The 12,517-nt window shown below is 41.9% G+C and overlaps 1 protein-coding gene and 1 long non-coding RNA gene across 20 annotated transcripts in view; one reads left to right on the forward strand and one right to left on the reverse strand.

Annotated features, from left to right (window-relative positions):
- The window catches only part of OTULINL (OTU deubiquitinase with linear linkage specificity like), a 30,465-nt gene extending 20,146 nt beyond the window's left edge, over positions 1-10,319 (forward strand). For 3 of the 7 annotated variants that reach the window (XM_003133840.5, XM_085001722.1, XM_085001723.1), the window contains 7 exons: positions 856-1,015; positions 1,103-1,134; positions 1,241-1,332; positions 2,715-2,864; positions 5,645-5,773; positions 6,634-6,903; positions 7,642-10,319. In XM_003133840.5, coding sequence (XP_003133888.2) covers positions 856-1,015; positions 1,103-1,134; positions 1,241-1,332; positions 2,715-2,864; positions 5,645-5,773; positions 6,634-6,903; positions 7,642-7,815 — 1,007 coding nt within the window. In that variant the 3' untranslated portion in view covers positions 7,816-10,319. Of the gene's footprint in view, positions 1-855; positions 1,016-1,102; positions 1,135-1,240; positions 1,333-2,714; positions 5,340-5,380; positions 5,504-5,644; positions 5,774-5,808; positions 6,904-7,641 lie in introns of those variants that run through there. The other 4 variants (XR_014830782.1, XR_014830783.1, XR_014830780.1 and 1 more) reach the window with 3 other exon arrangements.
- Positions 703-12,517, reverse strand: part of LOC110257250 (uncharacterized) — a 71,848-nt gene continuing 60,033 nt past the window's right edge. For 6 of the 13 annotated variants that reach the window (XR_014830787.1, XR_014830786.1, XR_014830784.1 and 3 more), the window contains 2 exons: positions 12,277-12,377; positions 703-2,836 (listed from right to left, as the gene is read on the reverse strand). This is a non-coding gene — a long non-coding RNA (uncharacterized LOC110257250). Of the gene's footprint in view, positions 2,837-6,072; positions 6,210-12,276; positions 12,491-12,517 lie in introns of those variants that run through there. The other 7 variants (XR_014830793.1, XR_014830797.1, XR_014830795.1 and 4 more) reach the window with 5 other exon arrangements.

A 12,517-nucleotide genomic window follows, 5' to 3' on the forward strand; every position in this document is an offset into this window, starting at 1 on the left:
AGAGCTGAATAAGGAGGAGAGCAGTTTTTAAATTCAGGTCTGAGGGATTCTGAAACCCATGCTCTTTATGTTCCCCATTCCTTGTGAATTTTGTGGAACAAAGATATTCTTATATCTGATACTCATTCTAGGAGGACCAGGTATTTAATTTTTAGGTTGAATTTTTGAATGCTTTAAAAAATACTTATATAGAGTTTCTGTCATGGCTTAGTGGGTTAAGAACCCGCCTAGTATCCATGGGGATGCGGGTTTGATCCCTGGCCCTGAGCAGTGGGTTAAGGATCTGGTGTTGCTGTGAGCTGTGGTGTTGGTTGCAGACGTGGCTCGAATCCTGCTGATGTAGCTGTGGCTGTGGTGTGGGCCAGTGGCTACAGCTCTGATTTGACCCCTAGCCTGGGAACTTCCATATGCCGCAGGTATAGCCCTAAAAAGAAAAAAAAAAACTTTTTTTTTTGTCTTTTTGTCCTTTTTAGGGCCATGCCTGCGGCATATGGAAGTTCCCAGGCTAGGCGTCTAATCGGAGCTGTAGCCACTGGCCTACGCCAGATCCGAGCCGTGTCTGCAAATTACAGCACAGCTCATGGCAACGCCAGATGCTTAACCCACTGAGGGGGGCCAGGGATCGAAACAGCAATCTCATGGTTCCCAGTTTGATTTATTTCTGCTGCTCCCCGACAGGAAGTCCCAGGAAAAAAAAAATCGTAAAAAAATGTTTATATAAATTAATGATAGACATTTGACAGGTAAAATTCTCCAGCGCTTCTTCCTTCTCCCTTACACAAAGCAGGCCTGTGTAACTGTGATGTGCTCCTCTTCCTCCTCCTCCTCATTATTATTATTATTAAATTTTTGTAGGAAATGACCAAGTTCACTCCTGGACACTAGTCACCAGCCAAGCCTTAGATACGGCGTGGAGGGTAGCAAAAGGATCCGTGACACTGGCTGTTTCACTTCTGGTGGCCACCCTCTACTACTTCAGAAGGCTGCATGTATATTTAGGGCACCGGCTGAAATGGTATGTGGTTGAGTCATCTTTAAATTTCAAAACTACTCTCATTATTCAAAATAGAAGTTTGATATTATTGTTCCCTTTATCTTTTAGGTGGATTGGATATCTACAGAGAAAATTCAAAAGTAAATATCTTCATGCATATGTTTCCTTGTTTTTAAGGTGCAGAGGGGGGTCTTAAAGGGAGAGGAAAAGGAAAATTCACTACCCTGTATTTTTGATTTGGTGCAGGGAACCTCAGCGTGGAGGCGGAAGTTGATTTACTCAGTTATTGTGCAAGAGAATGGAAAGGAGAGACACCCCGTGCCAAGCTGATGAGGAAGGTGAGTCTGTTTATACAGCTCGTGGAGGATGGAAAAGAACATGTGTGTAAAAATCAGGAAATAGGCGTTCCCATTGTGGCTCAGCGGTTAACAAACTTGACTAGAATCCATGAGGACGTGGGTTCAATTCCTGGCGTCACTCAGTGGGTTAAGGATCTGGTGTTGTCGTGAGCTGTGGGGTAGGTCAAAGACGTGGCTCGGATCTGGCGTTGCTGTGGCTGCGGTGTGGGCCAGCAGCTGTAGCTCTGATTCAACCTCTAGCCTGCGATCCTCCAAATGCTGCGGCTGTGGCCCTAAAAAGACCAAAAAAAAAAAAAAAAAAAAAAAATCAGGAAACACACATTGCATTCTGCTTTACCCAAGATCAGCGAGTACCAAGTGTAACACAAAGAACAAACAACTGGGGCTCTAACTAAAAGCCAAACAGCTGCTAGATGTTGCCATTAGGCCTTGTACCGAGAGCTAGTGCCTTTGAGGACTTGGGTAAATTAAGTCTGTAATTTCAGGACACTGGAGTGTTGAACTTTTCAGCTCTCTCCTGGCCAGGCCCAGTAAACATCTGTGCATCCGTGAAGGGATCAGGGACCTTGACATAAAACATATTTTTTTGGTCGCCCTGCAACACGTGCAAGTTCCCAGGCCAGGGATCCAACCTGAGCCATAGCTATAACCAGAGCCACAGCAGTGACAACCCTGGATCCTTAACCTGATGAGCCAATGAGCCTTGAGGGAACTCCAACATAAAACATCTGGAGGATGTACCTACAGCATGTGGAAGTTCCCAGGCTAGGGGTCCATTCTCAGAGCTGCAGCTGCTGGCCTATACCACAGCCACAGCAACTTGGGATCTGAGTCATGTCTGTGACCTACACTGCAGCTTGCGGCAACACTGAATCCTTAGCCCATTGAGTGGGGCCAGCGATCAAACCTCAAGGATACTAGTTGGGTTCATTTCCACTGAGCCACAACAGAAACTCTTCCATTGAACCAGTCTTGGTAAATATTCCAAGCAGTGTTGTGCAATAATCTGGTCACTAGTGAAAGCCAGAAAGGGAAAAAAAAAAAAAAAGTGCATTTAAATTACTCTTCAGCACGGTCTTAAAAGTAGATACCAGTATTTTTCACTGCAGTCAAGTTGTAGCCATCATCTCCCCAGGAAGACATTCCCTTGCTCTGGGCTTCCAGGAATTGAGCATCTGAAATCACATGACATGGACTCTATGCAAACACAAGTCACTTTCAAATTATGCATGGTCGCATTCTTAATTTATCATTGCCTACTTTATTTGGGAGTAAAACCTTGCTGAAGGTGCCATGAATTCACTTTCTTTATTTTCTTGTCCGGTGGAATTAAAAACTACTTTTTCCTTGTGTGCTAACAGGCTTACGAGGAGCTGTTTTGGCGGCGTCATATTAAATGTGTTCGACAAGTAAGGAGAGATAACTATGATGCACTAAGGTCGGTGCTATTTCAGATCTTCAGCCAGGGCCTCTCTTTTCCATCCTGGATGAAAGAAAAAGATATTGTGAAGGTAGGTCCTCGCCCTGGACACCTAGGAAAAGCCACGTTGATGGGAACTGCAACTCAGGTGCTCTCAGGTCTCTGTGGGCAGCTCTGTACACAGGGCATCATGAGGTTGAAGGTCTTTTAGCCCAGGCCTCTGTCTCTCATGTCACTTTGCAAATAAATCATCTTAGAAAGATAGTTGTTCACATTTTTTTTTCTCCCCTTTTTGGCCGAACCTGTGGCAGATGAAAGTTCCTGGGCTAGGGGTTGAATTGGAGCTGCAGCTGAAGGCTTACACCACAGTCACAACAATGCAGGATCCGAGCCACAGCTGCAACCTACACTGTAGCTCACGGCAACACCGGATCCTTAACCCACTGAGCGAGGTCATGGATAAAACCCGCATCCTCACGGACACTGTGTCAGGTTCTTAACCCACTGAGCCACAATGGGAACTCCTACAATTTTGTTCTTAATGCCAGCATCTTTTCTTGAGAAGAGCCTCTATCCTTTATAAGTAAGGCAATTGACTAAAAATCATTTTTCTACTCTTTGGTTATTTGAGCATTGAGGAATGCACACAGTATGTAACCTCCACCCCAAAGATCCCCTCGTATCCCATTTTGTCAGTCCTCTCACCCCCAGCCCCGGACCACCACTGACGTGGCTTCTAGCCCTCTAGTTTTGCCTTTTCCAGAATGTCACATAAATGGAATTATCCAGTGCTTAGCCTCTTGAATCTGCCTCTTACACTTAGCATAAATGCTTCTACAGTTCATCCTTATTATTCTGTGGATTTGTACTTTACTCCTTTTATTGATGAGGGGTGTTCCTTGATATGTACATGTTATATCTTGTTTTTCCATTCATCTGTCAAAGGACACCTGGGTTGCTTCCAGTTTTCGACAATTATGAATGAGGCTGTTATAAATATTCCCATACAGGGTTTTGCGTGAACATAAATTTTCATTCCTTTTGGCTAACATCTAGGGGTGAAATTGCTGGGTTATATGAGAGGTTATGTTTAACTTTCTAAGAACCTGCCAAACTGTTTTCTAAAGTAGCTCTGCCATTTTGCATTCCCACCAATAATGTATGAATTCCAACCGCTCCACGCTCTCGGGGTTTTTGTTTTTAGTGATTCTCACAGGGGTGCATTTGTATCACTGTGCTTTTACTTTGCATTCCCTAAATGGGCAATGATATTGAGCATCTTTTCATGTGTTTACTTGCCATCCATGAAGAAGTCTGTTCATATCTTTTCCCCATTTTTTTATTGGGTTTGGTTTTATTACTGATCGAGTTTTGAGAGTTCTTTATATATATATATATATCTGAATATGAGTGCTTTATCGTATATGGCATTTGCAAATGTTTTCTCTCAGTGATTTTTTTTTTTTTTAAGGGCCGCAAATGCAGCATATGGAAGTTCCCAGGCTAGGGGTTGAATCGGAGCTGCAGCTACCGGCCTACATCACAGCCACAGCAATGCAGGATCCTAGCCGCATCAGTGACCTACACCACAGCTTGTGGCAATCCCAGATCCTTAACTGACTGAGCAGGGCCAGAGGTCAAACCTGCATCCTCGCGGATCCTAGTCTGGTTCCTTTCCGCTGAGCCACACAGGAACACCTCTCAGTCTCTACTTTGTTTTGTCACTTTCTTAACAGTGTAAGGCAGTACATTCTTGATGAATAAGCTTATTTTTTATTTGAATATAGTAGGCCTATGTGCATTCAAGGATGGAGTAGCAAGGAAATATAAAGTATATGCATATGTATAACTACACACATTTTATTTCCTTAACATCTTTTGCTTAGAGTTGTTATTAGTAGTTTAATTTCTTTTCTTCTTTTTCTTTTTTGCTTTTTAGGGCTGTACCCTCAGCACATGGAAGTTTCCAGGCTAGGGGTCGAATTGGAGCTATAGCTGCCAGCCTATGGCACAGCCATAGCAACATGGGATCTGAGCTGCATCTGCAATCTACACCATAGCTCATGGCAATCCCAGAACCCTGATCCACTGAGCAAGGCCAGGGATCAATCCCGCATTCTCATGGATACTGGTCAGATTCATTTCTGTTACATCACAATGGGAACTCTGGTAGTTTAATTTCATCTAGCAGTCATGGAGTGTATGCTCTGTGCCAGTCTTGCTGCTAGTTGCTGAGGACAGGGACTCTGGACTGCACAAGCTCAGCTGGGTGGGAAGATGTATCAGATATACACAATGGATCAGATTCTTAGGTTTTTCCGTAGTCTTATTTAGTCCCCACAAGAATCCTGCAAAATGGGTAGTATTGTCCTTGCTTTACAAGTGGAGGTTGAGTCTAAGAGGGTGGATAGTCTGGCTGGTTGAGTAATCACTCAGCAGGCAAGTAACAGAGCTAGGTTTGAACCTCAGAGTATATCCTTCTGCAGTTCACATGTTCCTTGATGTACTGTGTTACTGTAACATTATTTGATTAAAAAAAATTCTAAATGGATATATATATATATATGTGTGTGTGGTGTAAATATATATATATATATATATATATAGGAAATCTGGGAAGCATTTTATTCAAAAAGATTCTAGAGACATAATCTTCTTTTAGGTTTTCATCAATTGTGAACTTAAGAGGATGATCCAAATCAATTCACAAATCAAAAAAAAAAAAAAAAACAACATGGTCATATCGCTTTACTGAATTGCTATATTATTTTTAAATGAAGATTGCTGAGATTATCTGCTGTGACATACTCCACACTGTGTGTAATACATGTTGAGATACTGATCAGTGTTGGCATCTACTTCCTTTTCAAGCTTCCTGAAAAACTGCTCTTTTCACAAGGTTGTAATTGGATCCAGCAATACAGTTTTGGTCCTGAGAAGTATACAGGTTCGAATGTGTTTGGAAAATTGCGTAAATGTGTGGAACTACTGAAAGCACAGGTGAGTCTCTAGGGGATGAAGATGGGGAATGCAAGCGTGCATTCCACACGCAGGCATCTGTCTCCCATGTCAGGCGTGTCACTTTATGTTCCATCAGTAGGAAGTGCAGGCAAAAATACTCTTCTAGTAAATAACTGGTTCCTTTCCGGTTCTTCTTTCTCCTCCAAGTGATAAACAAGAGCAACGCTGTTCTTGTGATCAATAGGTTCAGGAGTCTTTTGGGGTCTGCCAGAAAACCTTTATGATCATGTGCCTTTGTTTCTCCAGAAAAATGTGGTGCCCTTCTGGAACTTTCAGTAACTTGGAGATAGCACAGATGTTATAATTTGACTCAGAGCTCTTCCTGCTTTTTAATATAGACAAGGATTTTAGACTGTTGAATCTTCCTTGGGAAATACCGTAAATTTTCTGTGCCATGGTTTTCTCATTTGTAAACCTGGAATACAATAGCATCCACCGTGTTATTGTGAAGATTCAGTGAGTAAATACACACGTAGATTGCTGTAAACTGTGCCCTGGCACACAGCGAGTGGTAAATACTACTAGTTGGTACTGTTGGTCTCTGGCCTGTCCTTTGTGTAACTCAATTACCTTAAAGGCAGTTTTAGGAAACTGACTTATTTAGTGTTTTAACTAATAGGTGGTTCTTTTTGAAAAAAAAAAAATTCATTTGAGTTAGTTATTGTAGAGGTCATAAATACTTAGGGTTAAAAAAAAATCAGCGTCAAAATATATAAAAGATATAAAATGAAAAGTTAAAGTTCCACTCTCCTCATGGTTTGTTGTATAAGTACTTTAAAATCAATGGTGTATGGATTCACCCTGACCCTTCTGAGTTCCACTTTTATATCTGTTTTTAGTGGACTGAATTTAGTGGCATGAAAGATTATCACAAGAGAGGAAGCATGTGTAACATCCTTTTTTCTGATGCCATCCTGGAATACAAACTTTACGAAGCTCTGAAGTTTATCATGCTGTATCAGGTCACCGAGGTTTATGAACAAATGAAGACTAAGAAGGTCATTCCCAGTCTTTTTCGACTCCTGTTTACTCGGGAAAGCTCATCCGATCCTTTGAGCTTCATGATGAACCACCTGAACTCTGTAGGCGACACCTGTGGCCTGGAGCAGGTAATTAAACAGGGCAGAAGATTCGTGTGTGTTTGATGAAGGGTGACGTTGGCAACACTTGAGCACATAGGTGTTTGGGGTTTACGTTCAGTAGGAATAAAACCAGCTGCAAGGAGGTGGCAGGTGGTTATTATTGCCCTCAAATGGGAAAAGAAGCGTGATAAACCTCCCTACCCTGTGCTGGTTGCTGCGTTTTTGCAGCCCTGGGGCCAGGAGCCTTTCTGACCTTTCACGCCACCTCTATGGTAGGAACAGGCTCTCCTACCACAGAGGTTACCCAGGGGCACAACAAGATAATATTTGGGAAAGCATTTGGTTATTTGTGCAGGTAAATCAAAATCACTGAAAAAGTCCAGACAGTGCTTTTCTATCCCTCTAGAAAGGGGTTTGATTTTGCTTTGCTGTCCTAGGAGGTGCTCAACATTATCTGACATTTTAATAATTAAAACGATGAAGTTGGGAAAGTGTAATTTTTCTGGTGAGCATTATTTTTTCCCATCCGCTTTCCCTGTGATTTCTTCATGCCAGGCCTCAGAGAGGTCCCTCTGCCTGTCCCCCGCCTTCCAAGTGTGGACGTTTGTTCCCGGCTCTGTGCCCACTCATGGCTCCACGTGGGCATCTGTCAACACGTACATTGTTCCAGGAGCTGCAGAAGCACACGCTGCCCCCGCTGGACGGAGGAGGAACTTGGAAATGTGTGTGTGTGTGTGTGTGACCTCTCTTTCATCTCTCCCCCAGATTGATATGTTTATACTTGGATACTCCCTTGAAGTCAAGATAAAAGTGTTCAGACTGTTCAAGTTTAACTCCAGAGACTTTGAAGTCTGCTACCCAGAGGAGTCACTCAGGGAGTGGCCGGAGATCTCCCTGCTGACTGAGAACGACCGCCACTACCACATTCCTGTCTTTTAAGTCTGGCTGGACTGGGCACCAGCTCTCGCCAGTGACAAGAGTCACACCTGCAAGTAGTGTTTCTCGAAAACCAAAGCTAGCGTTGCTGCCGTTGAAGGAGTCTGGACCTTCCTGTCTGGGATTTCAGGTACACTGGCCAGAGACCCCGTGGTGGCTGCCCTTTGGTTTCCGTGATTTCCTTCAGAGCGGCTGCACTAAGGAATCTGTGGGTTGGTGGTTTGCCCTTGTTCCTAAGGGCTCTGGTCATTTCATACATAACAGGCCTTAAGAACACAAGGATGTTTAATTTGAACAGGAAAAAAAAAATGAGAAAAACAAGTAGGGGAAAAGGACAAAAGGGAAAGAATTTCTTTGATTTATATAGTCTTTATATTCTTAAGAATCTTGTCATTGACTGATTTTTGGGATCTTCATAAACATGGTCTTCTTATAAGCATTACCTTCCCAGCAGTTTCTATGGTATAATGATTTTCCAGAACCATTTGATTGATGTTAATCGTGGGTGTGCATACACTCATATATATATATATACACATATATATAAACATGTACCTAATCGTGTGTGCGTGTGTGTATACACTCATATATATACATGTACAATTTTATATAAACGTATCTAAACACATGCACACACATAGCCACTACTTTGTAATGTTGTACAAAATGTTTTATATCTCGTTTTTTGTTACTATTACATTTGGCCCCTTTAATATGTTTTAAATAGATTAAAAAGGTAAATTCTGTCGATTAAGGCAATTGAATGACAATTACTGAGCTATCAAAAAAATATTAAACTGGTGTATTTAATGTGTATTTACATGTGTATTTAAGGTACAGTAGATAGAATCCTGCCCGCCCGCGTGTCTATATCCCAAGCCCCAGAACCTGTGAATATGTTGGGTTAAAGGGCAAAGGCAAATAAGGTTGCACGTGGAATTATGGTACTAACCTACTGACCTTGAAAGCGGTAGAGTATGCTGGATTCTCCAGTGGACCTGGTATAATCACAAGAGTCCTTAAAAGTAGAAGCAGGACTTGAGACAGTGCAAGTCAGAAATGTGAGATGTGGAGAGTCAGAGAGGCAACGTTGCAGGCTTTGGTTACGTACAGGAGATACAGGAAGAAGTTGCTGCAGTTACAGGAAGGAGCCATATGCCAAGGAATGTATGTAGAAAAGGCAAAGGAAGCTTCTCCCCTGGAGCCTCCAGAAACGAACATGGCCCTGCCTCGACACTTTGGTTTTAGCCCAGTGGAACCTGTGTTAGACTCAGATTTACAGAACAGCAAGGTAATAAATGGGTTAAGTCACTAAGTTTGTGATAATGTGTTACAGCAACCAGAGACAACTAATATACTCAGGACAACTAACTTTTTGGTCATTTTTATTTTGGAAATACTGTTCTTGTTCATTTGGGTAATCTTTATTCTGGAAATACTTTGCTAATCTGTTTAGAATTTCAATAAATATGAAATAACTGAAGATCTTGGCTAATATGCTACTTCAAAGTTACAGATGCCTTCTGAGAATGACTTAACATGTTGGATGCTCATGTTTCCTCACATTTCCACGGTTTTACTATAAATAAAAATGAGGCATGTTCAGTGCTGTGGTGTATGAACATCATGTTCAGATCCTTTTGTAATGGGGATAGTCACTGCTGTCATTTTGTTTTCTGGGCCAAGAGTTAGAGAAAAATGAGCTCAGACCAAGGGGCTTTATGTTACCTAGACAACCACACAAAGCAGGAGTTCTTAATTGATTTCTACAGCCCTTTCCTGCTTGGAGGCATCTATGGTTTTGCATAACCCCTGTCATTTAATTGATAATGCTGCACGTTACCCCCTGCTGTGTTACTGTGACCAAGACAAAATGAACTCTCCCCTTGGTGTTCATGAGCAGCTGTCAGGACAGCCAGCAGCAGTTCTGCCCTGACTGATCACTTCCAGAACTGCTGCCCAGGACTCCTGGCTCCAGCGGAGCTTCCAGGTATGTACCTGACATCTGTATGTTTCCACTTGCCTTGCACCTCTGTACCTGGTTCAGTGATTTCCACATCAGTCCAGGATTTAAAGGAAGAACTTTTTCACAGGGAGTGTAGCCTGTAACTCTGTGGCATATAAACCCATGACGTTTATCCTTAACTGTGTGTGTTAGGTGACGGGCAAGGTGGGAAAAGAATTCTTTAAACAGAGGGCCAAGACCAAATTGTGAAAGTATTTCAATACGATGAGAATAAACACTGAAGAGGTCTTTTCAGTAGTGCTGTGTTTGGAGAAAGCATCAACACAGAAGATTTTTAAGGGAATAGGTATCGGGTGGGTTTGTTTTTAATTCAGTTGTATGATGAATGTAACAAACTAATTAGAAGGAACTGCGTATAAATTAGCACCGCTTTTAAATGCCAACAATGAATTGGAAGTGAATTTCCTGTGTGATGTCAACATTTAATGTCTCTCTGTTTAGGTTTCAAATGATGACAAGAATTATAGCAACAATGAAAACATGCCCTTGTCTGTTTTTTTTTAACGGTCACATCTGCGGTACTTCGAAGTTCTCGGCTATGGGTCCAATCCAAGCTGCAGCTGCTACCACAGCAACACCGAATCTGAGCTGCACCTGCAACCTATGCCATAGCTTGTGGTAACACTAGATCCTTCCCACTGAGCAAGGACAGGGATCGAGCCCGCATCCTCGGGACACTATGTTGGGTTCTTAACCTGCGGAGCCACAGTGGGAACTCAGGAAATATTTGTTATTATCGTATGTCAGATAATGTCCTCATATTTTAGTGAGCTCTAAGAAAGACCATTTTAATTCCATCCAAGCTGGCCCTAGGAAGGAAAAAAAGTCTAACTTCTGAGTACTCTGAAAATGTTGGGAATTCTCCAGTAAAGAAGGTAAATTTTTTTAATTGATAATCGACTGATACTTGAAAAGATATACAAATAGGAATAAAGGAATTACTAATTCAGAAACAGTATCTCTTCTCATAAATAGCAAGTTTCTAAAGCTGTGATTCTTTTATAAGAATGTGTCTCACACTGCTTAAGACTAAAATTTTTAAATATATTTTCATAGATCTAAAACTTTTATGGTCTGTTGGGTTGCTTGTCATAAGTTGAATATTCTTTCATTACTTTAGTATTGGTTGTATTTAGGTATACTGTTTCTCTATAGCCAGTTTTGCTTCAAATCCTGTGTTTGTCAGACAGACATTTTATAGTCAGACACACAATTAAGTGGGTCCAAATTATAGAATCACTTCTATATTATTTGTTGAAAAACGTTGTCTTCCTCAAATCATTTGGTTTGAATCATGTTATACTCCTCTAGGCCAAGAAGAAGAAAGCTTATCTGGCTTAACTAGACTAAGTTAAAAATACTCAAGGAAGGCAGTGTAGAACAGCTGGAAGAGCATGCCACATGTCTGCACTGGAAGATCACAGAATGTGTTTGAGGAAATGAGCGCTCATGGTGGAACGAATGTGGTTCAAAGCCAGTGAGGATGAGTGAACCACACATGAGACCTTCAAGTTATAGTCTTAGCTGGAGTCTCTGGAGAAAAGACCATTCTCTGTTTCCAGATAACAGATGTCTGTGTATAACTGATCTGTTGGTCCTTAGAATCAATGTCATCGGGCCTTAGGCGGTTAAGTCATTTTGCTGCTACTAGTGTTAGTCACTTGGAAAGTTTAGTCAGGAAAATTTGGCAAATTTTTTTTAAATGCTTTGAGTATTTTTAACTTAGTCTAGATGGGTTGTAAAACCCATTTCTGTACAAGTCATTTATTTAAACGAGGAGTGTGTTCTAAGAAGCATTCCCAAAATACAGAATTTTTTTCCATTGAAATATCCTATTTGTAAACATTTTTTTTTTTTGTCCTTTTGTTCTTTGAGGGCTGCACCCGTGACATATAGAGGTTCCCAGTCTAGGAGTCTAATCGGAGCTGTTGCTGCCGGCCTATGCCACAGCCACGGCCATGCCAGATCTGAGCCGTGTCTGCGACCTACACCACAGGTCACGGCAACGCCAGATCCTTAACCCACTGAGCGAGGACAGGAATCAAACCCACAACTTCATGGTTGCTAGTTGGATTCGTTTCCACTGTGCCACAAGGGTAACTCCTCTAAACAAAATATTTTGTTTCTAACTTATAAAGCCTCAGATGGAACATCTAGACAGAACCAAGTAGAGGCTAGTAGTTAAAACTAAGTATTGGCACAGCATTTTATAATTCTGTTTTGCTCACCCTTGAGCTTGAAAAGGTGGAGTGGAGGTCAAATCCATAAGCTAGAAGGCTTCAAGGACAGCCTCTAACTGTGCCATTGCTCCTTACCACACATCGGCACATTCGTAAGGACAAACACAAAAGCCTGAGACTTTCCTGGCCCCATTTCTTGTTATTACTGTCATCCCTGAAGACAAAATCTGGGAAACAACTTGGAACTACTTCACCTACCTGTCAAGTCTTGGCTTTTGTCCACCGCTCAGGATGTGCATGGACTTCCTTTGGGTGCTCGCTTCTCTGTTGGACCAAGCTTCATGGGAAGGACCCCAAGGCTAGGTGGAGAGAAGCAGCAGATGCAAAGTGACAACAGGGATGAAGACCTGAAAAGCTGCATGAATGTTCTGGAACTTTCAGTACGTGATTCCAAGCAGACATATTCATGACTCTTAAGTGAAAAAGGAGCAGAGAGGAG

The sequence above is a fragment of the Sus scrofa genome, chromosome 16, assembly GCF_054392235.1.
Source record: "Sus scrofa isolate SSC_HxYL_T2T_F1_AM1 chromosome 16, Sscrofa_HxYL_maternal_Yorkshire_Landrace_v2.0, whole genome shotgun sequence".
NCBI lineage: Eukaryota > Metazoa > Chordata > Mammalia > Artiodactyla > Suidae > Sus > Sus scrofa.